This window comes from Megascapheus bottae, chromosome 2, assembly GCF_031878675.1.
Source record: "Megascapheus bottae isolate mThoBot1 chromosome 2, mThoBot2.hap1, whole genome shotgun sequence".
NCBI lineage: Eukaryota > Metazoa > Chordata > Mammalia > Rodentia > Geomyidae > Megascapheus > Megascapheus bottae.
In genome coordinates this window covers 90,863,746-90,882,171 of record NC_143510.1, presented here as the reverse complement: position 1 = coordinate 90,882,171, position 18,426 = coordinate 90,863,746, and the positions used below count along the sequence as shown (strand labels likewise).

The 18,426-nt window shown below is 40.0% G+C and overlaps 1 protein-coding gene and 1 pseudogene across 7 annotated transcripts in view; both read left to right on the top strand.

Moving 5' to 3' along the window:
- Positions 1-18,426, top strand: part of Enthd1 (ENTH domain containing 1) — a 105,603-nt gene that overhangs the window by 76,955 nt on the left and 10,222 nt on the right. For all 7 annotated transcript variants that reach the window (XM_090328762.1, XM_090328763.1, XM_090328766.1 and 4 more), the window contains exon 6: positions 6,646-7,041. In XM_090328762.1, coding sequence (XP_090184888.1) covers positions 6,646-7,041 — 396 coding nt within the window. The remainder of the gene's footprint in view (positions 1-6,645; positions 7,042-18,426) is intronic.
- LOC150067581 (small ribosomal subunit protein eS27 pseudogene) lies at positions 13,905-14,251 on the top strand (annotated as a pseudogene).

Here is an 18,426-nt window from a genome sequence, read left to right as displayed (position 1 = left end):
GTTTATTGGGGAGAGAGATTTTCCTGCCTTGATGAAGCTGCGTGGCGTCTCTGTTCATGCTCTGGGGAAGGAAGGCTGAGTGCGGGAGGACAGTGGGCCCTTTCCTCTCGCAGCTCGTCCTGGTCGGGGTGTGTTTTTCCCCATCCCTCCTACTAGTCGAGAGGGACTGAGGACGAAGGACCCCAGCAAGCATGAGCTACAACTCCTGGCTTCAAAGTTTTTTGTTTGTTTGTTTTTTGTTTTCCAGTCCTGGGGCTTGAACTCAAGGCCTGAACACTGTCCTTGGGCTTTCTCAAAGCTAAGTGTTCTACCACTAGAGCCACGGCATCACTTCCAGCTTTTTTTTCCCCTATGAATGTGAATTGAGGAATTGAACCCAAGTCTTTGTGCATGCTAGACAAGCACTCTACCAGTAGGCCACACTCCTGCCCCCCAAAATTTTTTTGATTCGTATTTCCTTTATGGCCAGGGATGTTGAACATTTCCCAATGTGTTCATTTATCATTCTTCTTTTTCTTAGAGGTCTCTCCTTAGCTCCTTTGCCAATTTATTTATTGGTTTAATTATGTTTGGTGGGAATAATTTTTTAAGGTCCTTATATTTTGGATATTAGTCTATTAGTTGTCTTTCTAGTTTGGTAACTGTTTTTTGCTGTGCATAAACATTTTATTTTTATGTAATCCTGTTCGTCAAGTCTCTCTTCTGTTTGCTTGTTAAAAAGTTTTCTGCCTATGCCTATAAATTCTAATGTTTCACCTACTCCATGATTCAGTCGTTTTAAATTTTAGGTTTGACATTGAGGTCCCTAATCTACTTTGGTATTGGTACATAGTGACAAACAGGGATCCAGTTTTCATTTTCTACATGTGGAAGTCCAGTTTTCCCAACACCATTTATTGAAGAGGCTATCTTTTCTCCATCCACCATACATTTTTGGTTCTCTTGTCAGCTGTCAGATATCTGTTAGCATATGTCTTTATTTCTGAGTTTTCTTGTCTGTTCCATTGATTTAGGTACCTGTTTTTGTGCCATCACTAAACTATTTTTTTATTATAGGTCTGTAGCAGAACTTGAGGTCTAGTATTATGATAACACCAACATTGCTTTCCTTTCTTTCTTTCTTTTTTTTGCCTAAAATCACTTTGGCTATTTGAGGTCTTTGTTAGATTGGTTTCTGTATCTCAGTAAAGAATGTCATTGGGATTTTGATGAGGATTGCACTGAATTTGTATGTCATCTTTCACCATGGCCATTTTCACAATATTACTTCTGCCTATCCATGAACATGGGAGATCTTTCCATTTCCTGGTGGTGTTTTCAATTTCTTTCTTCACTATAGAAGTCTTTTGACTCCTTGGTTAGGTTTATTTCTATTTTTAGTGGAGCTTTTTTGGAGGGGGGCGGGGATAGGGGGAGGTCGTGGAGCTTGAACTCTAGGCCTGGGTGTTGTCCCTGAGCTCTTCAACTCAAGGCTACTGCCCTACCCCTTGGCCTGGGCACTGTCCCTGAGCTCTTCAGCTCAAAGCTTCCACCATATCCCTTGAGCCACAGCACCACTTCTGGTTTTCTGGTGGTTAATTGAAGATGAGACTCTCACAGATTTTTGTGCCCAGGATGGCTTTGAGCCGTGATCCTCAGATCTCAGCCTCCTGAGTAGCTAGGATTACAGTCATGAGCCTCCACGCCCGGCTCTATGTTTAGTTTTTGAGGCTACTACAAATGGGGTTGTTTTCAAGATTTTCCTCTTGATTATATCTTATTGGTATACAAAAAGGCTACTGATTTTTGTGAGTTGTTTTTGTGTCATTCTGCTTTGCCAAAGTTATTGATTAGCTCTAGAAGCTTAAGGATGGAGTCTCTCGGGTCCTTTACATAACAGATCATGCCATCTAGAAATAGGGATAATTTGACTCCTTTTTTCCCTATTTGAATCCCTTTTAATGACATTCTTTTTAAAAATGCTATTCTACCGTTTTCTGGTCTTCATTGCTTAAAGAAGTTACCTGTTGGGGCCGGGAGTTTGGCCTAGTGGTAGAGTTCTGGCCTAGCATGCACGAAGACCCAGGTTTGATTCTTCAGTACCACATATGCAGAAAAAAGCCGTAAGTGGTGCTGAGGCCCAAGTGGTAGAGCTCTAGCCTTGAGAAAGCCCAAGGACAGTGTTCAGGCCCTGAGCTCAAACCTAGGACTGGCAAAAAAAAAAAAAAGGAAGTTACCTATTATTCATATCATTCTTCCCTTGTTTGTAGAATGTCTTCTTTTTTTTAGGTACTTTCAAAATTGCTTTGCTTGCTTGGTTAGTTGGTTGGTTATCAGCAATTTGACCCTGATGGTCATCAGTATAGTTTTCTTTGTAGCTCTTTATTTATCAGGTCTTTCCCCTTTTTTTTTCTCTGGTCAGTACCAGAACTTGAACTCAGGGCCTGGATACTGACATTTTCCTTTTTGGCTCAAGGCTGACCCTCATGCTATAATCCTAGATAGTTAGGAGGCTGAGACTGAAGCCAGCCTAGGCAGGAAAGTCTGTGGGATTCTCTCCAATTAACCACTAAAAGTCTAGAAACTGAGTTGTAGCTCAAGTTATAGGGTGCTAGCCTTGAGCAAATGCTCGGGGACAGTGCCTAGGCCCCAGGAATGGCATATGCACACACAAAAGTATATGTAGAGAATTTGTACATTTTAGAACTAGTGAATTTAAGAAGCATTTGCATTCCTCCAATGCAAGATGTGCAAAAACATCGAAGCTATAAAGTCAGAATGTGGGAAGTTAATATGAGAGGCAATCAACGCTGTCTAGTGTTTGATTAAGTATAAACCATGACTTTACACAAATAAGCACTTTCTTATTTCGGAGAGTGGTAGGCTAAGGAGAGTAGCTTCTAGAATTAGTAATTACTTGAGATAGGCCTTGTGAGAGTGGTAGGATTTAAATAGATGGAAAAGGGAAGGCTGTTGCAGTTGTATACAGACTGAGCCATCAGTCATCATGGAGATGAGAGCTCCTGCATTAGCAGAGAGAAGCAAAGGGGATGCATGGGAAGAAAGAGCCTGGCTGTGGGTTATCTCCTGCTAAGCCACAGATAAGCAGTGGAGAGCTTTTAAAACCCAAGGAACTTAGACTTTGTTACTGTCATGGAGTTTTGAAGGACTTTTGAATATAAATATAAATAACTAATGATTGAACTGAGAAGAATTTACTTGGCATGTTGCACAGAAATGAGCTGGGATGGAAATGAGGCTGACAGTAGAGAAATCCAGTACATCTTGTTTCTGGATTCTTCAGGACTCTTAAGATTTCTGTTTAAACATTTTTCTCTTTGAGATAATGTGTTAAGATCATTTTTATTTATCATCAGAATTCTTTTAGGCCATACTATTTGACTCACTTATGAAGTTGTCATTTTTAGCAAACCTCTAAGCAAATAACTGATTGCAGTTTATCCTTCCTAGAATACTGAAAAGAAGGATAACAGACCCAGGCTCGATGGCTCATACCTGTAATCCTAGCTACTCAGGCTGAGATCTGAGGATTGCGGTTCAAAGCCAGCCCAGGCACTAAAGACTGTGAGACTCTTATCGCCAGTTAATCACCAGAAAACCAGAAATGGTGCTGTGGCTCCAGGGGTAAAGCTGTAGCCTTGAGCTGAAGAGTTTAAGGACAGCGCTCATGCCCAGAGTTCAGCCCCACAACTGACAAAAAAATAAAATAAGTGGAAAGAAGGGTAATAGAATAGAATGATTTTAATCTAGTTTGCATCATTACCTTTTAAGGTTTTATTCCATTTTACTAGTAGGAGCAGCATTGTTTTGGTGACACTAGAGATTGAACTCAGAGCCTTACCAAGTACTCTATCACATGTCTTCTTTCAGTTTGTTTTCAGGTAGCATGGCAAGCTTTTGCTGGAACCAACCTTAGACAGTGACCTATCTACATTATCTCTCAAGTATCTGGGATTACAGTTATGTACCATTGTATCTGGGAGGTTTTGCTCAATTTAAAATAGCAGTGAAAATAACTTAGATTGTACGTTCTTACAGAATTTTTATTAGAACATCATTGTCATTCTGAATTTTATTTTATTACATATTGCTAAATTTTAAGATGACTTTGTTACACATAAAACAAAAAAAGATTTTTTCCATGTTAAAAAAAGTGTAAAATATTTGAAGTTCACATTTAAGGAATGCTTTTATGCGCATACAATGATACACATATGAACTTTTGAATATTATGGGTAAAGTTTCTTATTAGGAATATATTAGGTGTGTTTGTTTATGTGCATGCCAGTCCTGGGGCTTGAATTCGGGGCCTCGGTGCTGTCTTGAGTATTTTGCTCAAGGCTAGCACTCTACCACATGAGCTACAACTCTACTTCTGGATTTTTGGTGATTAATTGAAGAATCTCACAGACTTTCCTGAATGGGCTGGCATTAAACTATGTTCCTCAGATCATAGCCTCTTGAGTAGCGAGGCTTACAGGACTGAGCCATCAATGTCTAGCTAAGAAAATATTACCATAATTAATGAAACCTTTTAACAACGAAATATAAAAATTGGGAGTATTTTAGAAGAAGCCATTTTCTTATATCAGTGTTTTGTTTCCTTTAATCTTTAAGTCTTTCGGATTACAAATATAAGGACTTATATTTTCTTTAATTTTTGTGTCTATTTTTCCTTTTGCTCAAAAAACTTAGATTGAGTACCTCTTCTAAGATTAGCACGTTTAGGTTCTGGGACAGGAAGACACTCCTACTAAGGTCACCTTAAGGTGACAATTACTAGGTAGAGGGTAAGACTAATGAATTAAGGAGTTATAGTTTCTCAATAAACTTTAAACAGGACATAGTAAGATAGACAATAGTAGGATGGGGCAAGGAAAGAAAAGAGCCAGCGATGAACTGTGGTGATTCATGCCTATAATTTCAGCTACTCCAAAAATTTACTGAGACCTTTCTGTCTCAACCAACAAGATGAAGATGCCAAGTTCAAAGCCTGGTGCTAATGGGAAAAAAAATGGACATGAAATCTAAGACAGGAGATTGCATGTTCCAGGGAAGCCTAGGCTCCTTCTGGGAAGAGTAGTGGAGAAGAATAGAATCCCTGGTGGGGATAGCAATGAAAATTTCTTGAGCTGTTTAATTGTTAGTATATGCCAGCAGGTTTTTTTTTTTTCCTAGTCTTCAGCTGCGGATAAAAGTAGGAAGGGAAAAGTAGAGACTAGAAAGGAAAATGCATTTTTCTTTAACTAGAGCTGAAGTGGTGATGAGAGCATTATTTATACATTATGGACTGTACATTGTGATATGTTATCACTTAGAGCAAATACATAACTATACTCTTGCAGCCTCTTCTCTTGTGGGAGCTTCAAATAATGTAATCTTCCTCTGACTTTTTCACCTAGTTTTATGAGCTCAATCTCTTAAAAATAATTTTCTTTCTTTTCATATGCAAGTCACAATGAAACTTCAAGGGCAATCCCTAGCAATTGCTGATAATAATTTGCATCTAAAAATTCAGACCAGGCCCATATTCATAGATCCAGTAGCTCTTCCTAGCTCAGGTTCACCTTAAATTGCACCTAACACTTCTTCAGTCCCTTTTGTTTATTATATATATATATATATATATTTATATATATATATCATGTGTCCAGTTTGTTTCAGGCTCTGTTCTAGGTACACAGTGGTGTTAGTGTCTGATAGAACTTAAATTTTAGCTAGTTACTCAAGAGGCTCATATCTGAGGATCACAGTTAAAATATAGACCAGGAAGAACAATCCAAGAGATTTTCATCTCCATTTAGCCAGCAAAACGCCTGAACTAGAGGTATGACTCAGGTGGTAGAGTACAGCTGTGAGTAAAAAAACTGAACAAGGGGCTGGGAGTTTTGCCGAGTGGTAGAGTACTTGCCTAACATGCACGAAGACCTGAGTTCAATTCCTCAGTACCACATAACTAGAAAAAGCCAGAAGTGGTGCTGTGGCTCCAGTGGTAGAGTTCTAGCCTCGAGAAAGCCCAAGGACAGTGCTCAGACCCTGAGCTCATAAAAAAATAAAAAAAAAAACTGAACCAAGATTGTGAGGACCTCAGTTCAAGTCCCTTACATTTAGTAATTGTCAGAATCACTGTGTTTCATTTCTTCCACGTGGACAAAGGATTTATTAAGACTATACTGCTATCTAAATACAGAGTCTCTTTTAATGTGCCTCCTTTAGACACCAAAGGGAGGAAGACATTTTCCATTCCAGGAGAAAAAGATGGTTTTGTAGCTAAGGTTCTACAAAGATAGACCAGTATGATGTGGCATATTTCTCAAGTTTATCTTGTAAAGATGAAAGCTTGAAGATACTAAAAATATGGTGGTTTCAGAGACAGATAAGTGGGTGAAGGGAGGAATATTTAGAGATGAGTTATTTGGAGCTTGCCTTGCCTTGTTGTGTTAGTGAGGAAAGAAGGAGAAGGCAGCCACCAAATGACTAAGGGCTCAATTATCGTGTGGGTGTGCTCTAAATAGACTGGTGGGAGCATAGTAAGAAGGAAAAGGACGAAATAGAAATTCTGTTATGGGACTAAAAACCTATTTATTAAACCAGCAGTGGATTTGAAGTAGATTATTTTCAGGCTTATTTCTTGTTAATTTACAGATGTTGCGCCTGCTTCCTCTGAAAAAAACCAGTCGTTGCAGACAAATGTGAATTTGGACAAGAGATCAGACAATGTCATTACAGATACTCTAACAGTAAATTCCTTGAGGACACTTCAGGAAAATCAGACAGCCACACAAAGTTTTGAAACACTCACAACTTTACCCACATTCTGGGCATCAAGTAAAGAAGAGGTCATCAACCCCAGTTTAAGGACATCAAAGTCAAATTCTACTTTCTATAACCAGTCTTCTGTAGAGACACTTTATGCCTCTCCCTCTTTCAAAACATTTAGCCTAGTCAAGGAGGTGGAGATGAGCAAGGACCTTCACAAACCAGCACAAGTCAGCGCTGTGCAGGTGGAGGAGGAGCCCCTCGGGACCGTGGCCACATGTGGTGAGTTTCCCCAAACCTAGACATCCTAACAAGTAGAATCACACGGTTAGAAGCATTCTTCTTTTACTGTTAGCTAATTTCTGTATCCTTTTTTTCACTCCTCATCTGTGGTACTAAAGTATATATACCATAGCCAGGCATGGTGGCTCACACCTATAATCCTAGCTACTCAGGAGGCTGAGATCTGAAAATTGAGGTTCACAGCCAGCCTATGCACTAAAGTCTGTGAGACTCTCCAATTTAGCACTAGAAAACGGGAAGTGAGGGGCTGTGGCTCAAGGGTAGGACAGTAGCCTTGAGCTGAAGAACTCCAGGACAGCGCCAGGCCCAGAGTTTAAGCCCCATAACCAACAAAAAAAAAAGAAAGAAAAAAAATTATGTATGTTGGTATCCTCATGCAAGTAGACTTTGGTGCGGGGAAGGTAGTACTGGAGTTTGAACTCAGAGCCTTATGCCTACTAGACAATGTTAGCCATGCCTTCCTCACTCCAGCCCTTTTTACTTTAGTTATCTCTCCAGTAGGGTCTTATGGTTATGCCCAGGCTAGCTTGGACCTCAGTCCTTGCATTTATACTTACCAGGAGCTTATGTAGACATACCTCTAAATTTTTTTTTAATATATGTTTTATTTTATTTATTTATTTATTTATTGCCAGTCCTGGGCTTAAGCTCAGGGCCTGAGCACTGTCCTTGGACTTTCTCAAGGCTAGAGCTCTACCACTTGAGCCTCAGCACCACTTCTGGCTTTTTTCTATGTATGTGGTACCGAGGAATCGAACCCGGGTCTTCATGCATGCTAGGCAAGCACTTTAACCACTAGGCCAAACTCCCAGCCACCTCTAAATTTTTATTGATTGCAGTAGACTCTCATGAACTTTTTGTCCAAGCTAGCCTTGAACGCTGCCATTAGCTAGGATTTGAAGCTACCGCATCAACCGCTGCACCATGAAGAAGGTTGGGCATGGTGGCACACATGCAGTCTCAGTAGTCAGGAGACTGAGGCAGAGGATCACAAGTTTGAGGCCAGTCTGGGATACATAGTAAGACCTGTTTCAATAAACAAAAAAATTATTAAGAACAATGCAATATTGTTTAGATTGTGATAAAGGACAAAGTATTGGGATTCCATGTGGTTAGCTGTCAATTATTCACTCTTACATTATAATCATGTATCCTTCCTTAAAGCTTATTAGTAAAAAAGAATAAGTTGTTTGCTCATGAATTTTTTCAAAGTCCAAGTAGTAGTTTTATTAGTTCTGCTGTATGATAATGCTTACCAATTCATATAAAATCAAAATTTTCAATATAAATCTCTTAAATTTCCCCAAACACAAATTATAATTACATATGGAAACCACTATGTTGAGGTTAGTTAGAAAGGGCAAAGAATAATACAGATTCTCTCCCTGTTCTTTGGTGAACTTTTGGGTACTGAATAGCCTAAAGATAGTAGAACCTCTTAGTTTTATTACCAAATGAAATTTCTACTGAGACCAGTTGCACTGTCATGGTGGCTGAGAAGGCTTCTATTCATGGCTGTGCTCTGGTAGGCTGCACTTTTGTTCATTTCCTTCTCAAATTAAAAATAAATTCTACTGCAGCAATAAAACCCTCTCCTCCTAAGAAGTCTTAAGAGGGTATTCTACAAATTCTGCTTTGTTTTATTTTCTGTAAATTTTGTAGGTAAATATGTGCATAAAAATACTTTATATACCTATATATATATAATACATTCTAGTCACTGACTGTACAAAGTACAATTATAAAATTCAGCAAGTTTTTAAAATTTCAACAAGAGGTCCCTCTAAGATAACTGCTAGTAAGTTGTTTTTTAAAAAAACTGGTTTAAATTGTTATAGGCAAGATAAAAAACAATAATAATGGGCCAAGTACCAAGAAAAAGTATGTTGAAATGAGCCCCACTTTTCATTTCCACTCTTGAATCGGAGGCCTAAGTTTTTCCAGCCACTGGGATGCAAAGTCTCAGTGTACGTAGGAGACAGATTGAAGTTTGAAACTTTTGAAGTGTTAGGGACTGAGTCACTGTTCTAGAGGACAAGGAATCACAGAGAAGAAATCCTGAGCTTTGTATAAGCCTCTTGGAGTCTGCTTATATTCTAGATGTTGTTACACCAAGGATTGAATGTGAAACAGCTTCTAAGAAACCAAGCTAAGCACAGATTCCTGATAATCTTGTGGTGCTTTGGAGTTTGCAAAAAGACAGATTGGAGTGTCCCAATAAATGGTCCATGTTTATAATTAGGACATCTAGTAGGCTACATACAAAAATCAAAACTACAATGTGGGACTAAGAATGAACCAGAAATACTGCATCTCTCACAAATGCTGCAACCTAGCTTCACCTCAAAGTATATGCTATCTAGAAAAAAAGTAAATCTTTTTATGAGAGCATCCATCACTTTTTATAAGAAATTTTAGCATTCAACAAAAAATATATCAGGAAATGAACTAATAGCTAGAAATGTAGGGTGGGGAAGAGAATCAGATAATGAATCCACAGATAATCTAGACTCTAAAGTTATAAGATAGATACTTTGAAATAATTGTGGTTAATATGATCAAGAACACAGGTAAAACGGTGTCACTGACTCATGTCTATTATTCCAAACCACTCAGGAGACTGAAATCTAAGGATTATGATTCAAAGCCTGCCCAGGCAGTGAAGTCCCTGAGACTCTTATCTCTCTTTAACCAGCAAATAGGCAAAAGGGGAAGCTATGGCTTGCGTGGTAAAATATTATCCTTGAGTAAAAAAAAAAAGCTCAGGACAGAGCCCAGGCCCTGAGCTTAAGTCCTAATAAGAAGGTCAGGAGGAGGAAAGAAAGAAGAATCTTATCATATTACTAGTATTTAGGTTTTTTACAATAACTCAAGTGAAAATTGTAGACAGTCTGAAATGAAGACCTTCAGCCTGAATGCCCTACAGTGTCAAAAAGAAAAAGGTTTGGTGCTCACAGGGAAGCTGGAGAGTTAGGAAGACAATCCTAAAAGGGAAGAAGACTCAGAAAGGTGAATTAAACCCATAATGACAAATAAACTCTGCCCAAGTCATTGGGAGACACATGTGGGAAAACCCAGAGAGTCTAACCCCTTTCCCCACTCCTAAGTAAATACTCCCAGAAGCCAAAAGAACTGAGACCACTTCAGCTTCTGCTCACTTCAAGGCTAATGATTTGGAAAGTCCACACAATTGTCCTCTTGTTAAAACAGTAATCACTCTTCAGAGGAATCACAAAATTGAGACTCTACAATATAGACTTCAAAGTACAGGATAAATTATCACTAGATCTTTTGAGGAACAGGAAAACATAACTAAACTACAATGGCTTATATCTATAATCCCACTACTCAAGAAGTAGAAATTAGAAAGATCATTGATTGAGACCAACCTGGTCATAAAGTTCATGATATACTCCCAGTCAATAAAGCTGGGTGTGTTCCAGTAGTCCCAGCTATTCAGGAGTCTGCAGGTAGGAGGATGGTGGCCCAGGCATAAACGCAATGTAAAGTCTGAATAGCCACATGCCCTTACCTTGAGACCCCAAACCAGTGCTTCCAGGGCTTCCATTCACAACCATTCCCCACCCTATCCTCTGCATCCTTGTCTAGCTGAAATCATTTGACTGACAAGGAGCCAGAATTTAACTGCAGTTGTAAGTCTATTAGGGCAGAGAGATTCCCCCATCCTCCCCACCTCCAGCTGTGATCCTTTTTGCATGTTGTCTTTGTCCAATTGTTACTTTTGTACCAATCCTCACCAAACAATTCCAGCATTCCCAGATCCACTATAAAAAGTGCTAGCCCAGCCCTGCAGATGCAAGATGGCTCACACCTGTAACCCTAGCTACTCAGGAGGCTGAGATCTGAGGATCCAGGTTCAAAGCCAGCCCAGGGAATTAAAGACCATGAGACTCTTTAATTAATCACTAGAAAACAGAAAGTGGGGCTGCGGCTCAAGCGGTAGCTGAAGAGCTCATGGACAACACCCAAGCACAGAGTTCAAGCCCCATGACCTCCCCCCCTCCAAAAAAAAGTGCTAGCCCATAAACTAGAGTGAGTCTTTAGCTTTGGCTGTAGTCTCCCCTCCACAGGTTTCCTCCCCAATAAATCTGTGCTGATGTTGAGCTATCTCTTTGTTGACTCACTGTACCTTTTTGAACCTAATATACAGCACCATACTAAATACAGCAAAAAATGAACTGGAGGGTGACAATGGAGATATAAGTCAGCTAAATAGATTTGTAAATGACTGAGGTATTACAATTAACATAGAAGTTCATAGACCAACTAATAGAAATAGATTCAAGGATTTCACTAGACTTGGAATGAATAAATGTCTATAATTCTAGTACCAGGGAGGGTAAGGCAGGAAGATAGCAAATTCAAGGCCAGCCTAGGCTACATAGTGAACTCCTGTGTCATAAAAACAAATAGACATACATATGTTTGTTACATATATTAAAATATGTATGCATATATACATACATATACAACAAAGAGGAAAATTTCAGCAGGTAAAAATTATTTTCTAGCCGGTCACTGGTGGCTCATACTACTCAGGAGATGGAGATCTGAGGATGGTGATTCAAAGCCAGCCTGGGCACTGAAGTCCATGAGACTCTTATCTCCAGTTAACCACCAAAAAACTGGAAGCGGCTCTATGGCACAAGTGGTAGAATGCTAACCTTGAGCTGAAGAACTCATGGACAAGGCCCAGGCCCAGAGTTCAAGCTCCATGACCAACCCCCCCGCCTCCCCCAAAAGTATATTTTTCCCAAGAACTAAATGGAACTTCTGGAGATGAAAAATAAAAAATGAAATTTTCATTGGGGGTTCTTACAGCAGATTGAAAATGAAAAAAAGGAGATAAGGAAATCTGAAAATATGTTGATAGGAATTATATAAAAAATGGTAAGGAAGAGATTTTTTTTTCAAATAGTTGCGAAGTCTTTTGGGAGACTAATAGTCTGACACTGAAGTAATAGGACTTTCAGAAGCCTAGAAAAATACATATGAACAGAAAAAGCCTTTGAAAAGATGATGGTCAAAATGTCTCTAAGTTTATGGGGAAAAAGTAAGCTTTCAGATCCAAAATGCTCAAGCAGAATAAACAAAATTATTTATATCTGGGCACACATTGTAGTTGAACCCTTGAATTCCAGAGATACAATTTTGAAGGTAGAGATTTTGTGAATGGTTGTATTACATACAAAGAGCAAACTATATGTGCCTGACTTCTTGCCATGAGCAGTGTATAATAGAAGACAACAAAATCATATTAGAAGTGCTAAAAGATAAAACCTATAGACCTAGAATTCTGAATTTAGAAAAATTTTAAATGAAGCCAACCAAGAAATATTTAAATGAATAAAGGTGAATGATCAAGAAATCTATACCGTAAAAAGCAGTGGAAAAATATTTTCAGACCAATAGGAAATTATACCAGATAGTAACTTGAATCTAAGAAAACATGGTGAGAACTGGAAATGATAACTATGTAGGCAATCTGAATTACTGTATTTTTTCTCTTATTAAATAATACATAAAACTAAGGCACAAATCGTATATTTAGGGATTTAAAGCAAATATAGATGTAATATGACAAAATAACAAAGAAGGAAAGTTCATGGATTAAACCACTAAACGATATCTGTGTTTTAAATGAAGTAGTACAGCATTGACAATAATTCATAAGTTAAATGTACATATTTAATCATAATTTTATTGATTGCTGGTGGTACTGGAATTTGAATTCAGGGTCTTATGCTTATTAGGCAAGTATTGTACCTCTTGAGCCATACCTCTAGTACTTTTTGCATTAGACATTTTTCACTGTCTCTGAACTTCTTTTGCACAAGGCTAGCATTCTGCCACTTGAGCCACAGAACCACTTCTGGCCTTTTCTGTTTATGTAGTAATAAGGAATCGAACCGGGGGCTTCATGTATGCCAGGCTACCACTAACCCACATTCTCAGCTCTTCATTAGGTACGTTTCAGATAAGGTCCCAGGGTATTCTTTGTAAAAGTTGGGCTGGCTTCTGACTCTATCCTCCTATGTTTCTGGAATTACACCTGGCTGTTTTTGAGATAGCATCTCACTACTGTTTTTGTCCAGGCTGGTCTCAAATCATGCTCCTACTATCACTGTCTCCCAAGTGTCTTTCAAGGATTATAGGCTTGAGACACCGTGCCTGGTCCCTTTGATCATACTTTAAAAATGGAAATATAGAGCTAGCTGTGGCAGTGCACATGCACAACCATAGACTCAGAGGAAGAGGCAGGAGGATTGTTTGGGGTCCTCCTGGCCCTAAATAGTAGCAAGATATTGCCTCAAAAAGAAAGAGAAACAAGAGTGTAACTTCTTACCAATAATGAACAAGTAGAAGTTGAAGTTAAAATAGCACAACCATTTGAAACACTACTTAACAAAAGACTTTCAAGATCTCTGCACTATGAAACATTTGTGGAAGCAATTAAAGACCAAATGGGAGATATATTATACTCACAGACTGGAAGACTGTATTTTTTTTCTCCTGGCAGTGTTGGAGTTTGAGCTAAGGTCCTGTGCTCTTTTACCACAGGAGCCACCCCTCTCGTCCTAGTCTTGTTAAGGGCTGCCATTTTGCTCTGAGGTACTCTGTAGGTGCTCTGGTTCCTTTGTGGGTGAAACCAAAAGCTGGAAAATTTTCAAAGCTGTGTAGAGGACCAGAGATCCACAGGAAAGGAGTTAGAGGGAGGTAGCCAAGTGGCCTGGTGGAGCACAACCAAAAGGCTGAGGAGAGCCAGAAAGGAGGAAAGACACAATTTGCAGAGTACAAACATCAAAGCTGGGTAAGAGCTTATGTTACTATTGGTTTTAAAATTGGGTGACTCCTCCCAAGACCATGCCTCTCTCATAAAGGATCTCCTTCATCCCTCTCCTGAAGAGGAGAAGAGGAAACACAAGAAAAAGCATCTGGTGCTGAGCCCTAATTCCTGCTTCATGGATGTGAAATGCCCAGGATGCTATAAAATCACCATGCACAAACAGCAGTTTTGTGTGTTGGTTGCTCTACTGTCCTCTGCCAGCCTACAGGAGAAAAAGCAAAGCTTACAGAAGGATGTTCCTTCAGAAGGAAGCAGCACTCAAAGCACCTGGTGAACCAAGATGAGTGGGAAAACATCCCAATAAACACATTTTGGATTTAAAAAAATGGAATGCCTTTAGTGAGCCCTTAGTGCTTAACTTTCTTTTAAGAAACATGCTGGGCCAGGGGGTTTGGAGTGGTAGGAGATAGGAAGAGAATGGAACAGCCACTGTGGAAAAAGGGAGAGGATGCTAATGAGACTGTGACCCAAGAGAGTCGGAGTTCCATACCTGACTCAGAACTCTCAGTTCTGCTCAAGGCTGAGCAGCTTGGCTACTGGTGCAATAATGGTAGAGATTTAAACTGCTTAGGATCGGGGCAGGGTGGCATGCTATAGCTTTGGGTCACATCTGGCCTGTGTTGGTGAAGGATATGGAGTGGAATTCAGCCATGCTGATTGGTTTCTGAGGGTCTCTGGCTGCCTTGGTGCAGCAGCAGCAGAACTGAGGGCAGAGGATGTGGCAGAGCCTGCAAATGTTTACTGTCTATCTGGTCCTGGCCCCTGCAGCACATGTAAGGCAGATGCATGGCAGCCTGCCTATAGTGAAAAAATGATTGACATGAAACCAATCTTGATCTAAACTTAATATAAAAGGAGGCAGAGCCTGTGCATAGTAGGCTGGCGTATGCAGGTCTAGAGTATGGAGAGCTAGGAAGAGAAAACCAACAGGGACCTTGGGAGCCATGGCTGCAGGGCAGAGTGGCCCCAATGACTGCTCATTCAGGCAGCTGAAACCATTGTGTTGAGGGAATTCAGGAGGTGACCAACTAGCATGATGGCTACTCTCCCTGGACTGTCACTTTGGGATGATGAAGAATAGAGAAAGTTTTTGTTTTCTGGATTTTTAAAGAAGCATGTGCTTATAGATGAACGGTCTGGAGCTGACATTATCTCTTGGGAGGAAATGAACTGGACAAATTTTTAAATGATGGCAAGTGTGTAGTGTAGTGGACCTCAGATAGAAAGGTGACATCCCTCCATGGACTTCACATCTTTACCAAGTACGGCTGGGGAGGGGCATTCTGTATCCATGTGACCATGATACCCCATGTCCTGGAATAATGGCCCATCACTCTCCTCCACCTAAGTTATCCATTTGTGGCTTAAACTATTTTAAGTCATTGACTATCTCATAATGCGCACCAAAAAGGAAAACAAGGAGTGGGTAGACACCTAGAAACCACACACATGACAAGCAGTTTTTGTTGTATTCTCCTGAGTCACAGCTGTAACGTGTGTGCCCACTGCACTGGAAGAGGAGAAGCCAGGTCTCCAGTCTACTGATGGGCTCCCACTGCCTCCTCCTTTGTCTCTTATCTCATTATTCTGGCACGAGCTATCCTTTTTTTCACCTTTACCAGAGACAGAGACCAAATCCCCCCCCACCCCTCACACACACACGACCTGTTAGCCATTCCCATTCTCTTTGTGTCTTTGAGACTCAGAGCCAGAACAACTAGCCATTTCACTTTTTTTTAATGAGGAAACTGGCAGAAACTTGATTGGAAAAAGTATCATGGCTAATTCTTAGCTACTGGCAGGGCAGATTTAGAGGTCCTATGCAAGCACAGTGACTGGAGCTTCAGCAGCCCCTCCTCCCCCCAGGAGTTAGGAAGGCCCCTGGTCTTAGTACTGGGACCCTGTCACTCCTTGCTGATGCCTCTGCAGGGAGACACCACTTTGAGGTTAAATAAAGCAAATCAAGTTTATACTTGGTAGGTAAGTGAGAAAGCTTATCTTCAATCCAGTAGTCCAGTATTCCCAGCAAAAATGTAACACAAAGTGATTTAGATTTCCTTATCCTGTGTAACTCATCTAGCTTATTTATGATGACATTGAAAATAAATTGTCATATGCTATACTTTTTAAAACTTGAAATCTAATTCACATACCACAAATAATTCTTTCAAAGTCTATAATTTAGAAGATTCGAGTACATTCTCAGAATTTCACAGCCATTACCAGTAATTCTGGAACAATTTACCACCCCTGAAAGTCTTGTACTCATCAGTAACAAGCTCTCCCCATTCTCCCTCCCCTAATTGTTGGCAAGCCCTAGTCTGTTTTCTGCTTCTGTATTTTGCCTGTCTTGAACATTTCACTTAAATGCAATTGTATATGTGGCTCTTTGGTTGGCTTCTTTCACTTACCATAATGCTGTCAACATTCATCTCTACCACAACATGTATCAATCCTTTATCATTTTCATGCCTGAATGCTATTTCATTTTACAGATTTACAGCTTTTATTTATCCGCTTACCAATCAATAGATATCAGTGTTGTTCCCACCTTTTGAAATCCTAAATAATTCTGCTATGAGAATTTATGTAATATCCTGTGGTTTTAAACCACAGAACAAAATTAGAATAACTTGTATGGAGACTTCTCTTGACGGTTATTGTATATCAACTATAAATGCTGAAGGAAATGAATTAGGGAATGAAAAAAATCTTTCTGCTTAACCATTAAAGGATATGTTTCTTTCAAAACATAGTTAACATCTGTAGCTACTAAGGTTTTTTTTAATATTCCAAAAATGTATTCATTGTTTTGTTTCCACAACACAGTTCTAAATGCCTTTTTAAGTTGAAAACTATAATACCATAATAAGCTGGGCCTCTATTAGTTATGTGTATAATCAGTTAAAGATAACCAACATCATTTGGAATTGTTTTATCAGTGCTGGTTTCAAAGAGGCTCCACACTTGGCCTGAATGTTTTACAGAGTAAAAGTGTAAAATACAACCACTTACTGCATCTTACTTGGCAGTATCTAATGTATGCCAGCTCTGTTGAGTAGGCCATGTGAGGATGAATGCTAACAAGATACCCACATCAATTCTGTGGAGAGCCAGAGGAGGAGAACCGGATGGGCAGCAGAGCCACTCCCTCAAGAGCCCTGTGAAGTGTACAGTGCAGCTGTTGAATGTTTGGAAACAAAAGCAAATTGGTGTGTGGCAATTAGAGAAGAGTGGCTTCCCACAGCTACAACATCACGTGTTCTGTGAACCAAAGCTGGAGAACTTGCCTGAGAAGCCCTAGTCCCAAAGCCAGAGAAAGGTGGACACAGGGCAGGAAGCCAGTGGTCTCCAGCTTCTGCACACATCAGAAACACCTGAAGCCTGTTTAATCTGTCCTCTGGGTCCAGTTCGGAGGTTCTGAGTCAGTAGATCTTCAGTGGGGCCCAAGAACTGCATTCAGCAAGTTCCCAAGTAATGCTGCCACCACACTTTGCACACCACTAGTATAAGTTAAATGCCAGTGGCATTAGTCACCTTGGTGAGTGAGAATAGTATCGCTGTGTCCTCTTTGTATAGATGACTGTGCTGTGTTCATATTGGACTCCAGTATTATTTCCCCTTGACCTACTTGAAGGTGACCTATTCTGTCCTCCTTTCTGACCAGTGCAACTGAAATTCTTCTACTTCTAGAATAGACCTTGGAAAATATGTTTGAGGGCCTAAAATCTTAGACTCTCATCATCAACTCTGCTGCCTCATACCTGGAACACCCCTGCCAGAATCATCCCCTGAGTGTGAGCACCTCACATCTGGACACTCCCACTCGCCAAGGAGGCACCCTCCGTGGTGGAGGGAGCACCAGGCCTGCTAAGGCCCTCTTGGCAGTTGGGCTGCAACCTATCTTATAACTTTCGTGAGCTGATCACAGTTCTAACTCGTGCACCGCGAGAGAATATGCAGGCATTCTTACTAAGGTTTTGTGACTATCTCCAGAGCCACTGTCAAGAGCCACTTCTGTGGAGGAGAAGTCAAGTCCCCGCACCGTCCTTTCTTGCTTACCTTCTAAAATTTATACCCAGAATCTAACATAATTCTGTGATAAAGTAAAAAGAATTCAAAGATAGAAGAATAACATGAAAGTGTAATGTAGTGGTTAAGATCAGGTGCACTGATATCAGGTAGTGAAATCTAAATCTCTTCACTGCCTCTTTTTTAGCCTTGGGAAAGAGTTCTAGTCTCTTTGAGATTTCACTGTCTCACACTTAAAACAATGTTTATGAATCCTCCTCTATGGGCAAGATGCCATTGCCTCACACCTGGTCATCAGGAAGACTGAAGTTACAAGCCACTGTGGCAGAAATGTTCCAGAGACTCCGTCTCAACAGAAAAGCTGTACATGGTAGTATACACCTATCATCCCAGCTATAGCAAGAAATATAAATAGGAGGATGTGGTACAGGCCAACTCAGTCAAAAAAAAATCCTGTCTCAAAA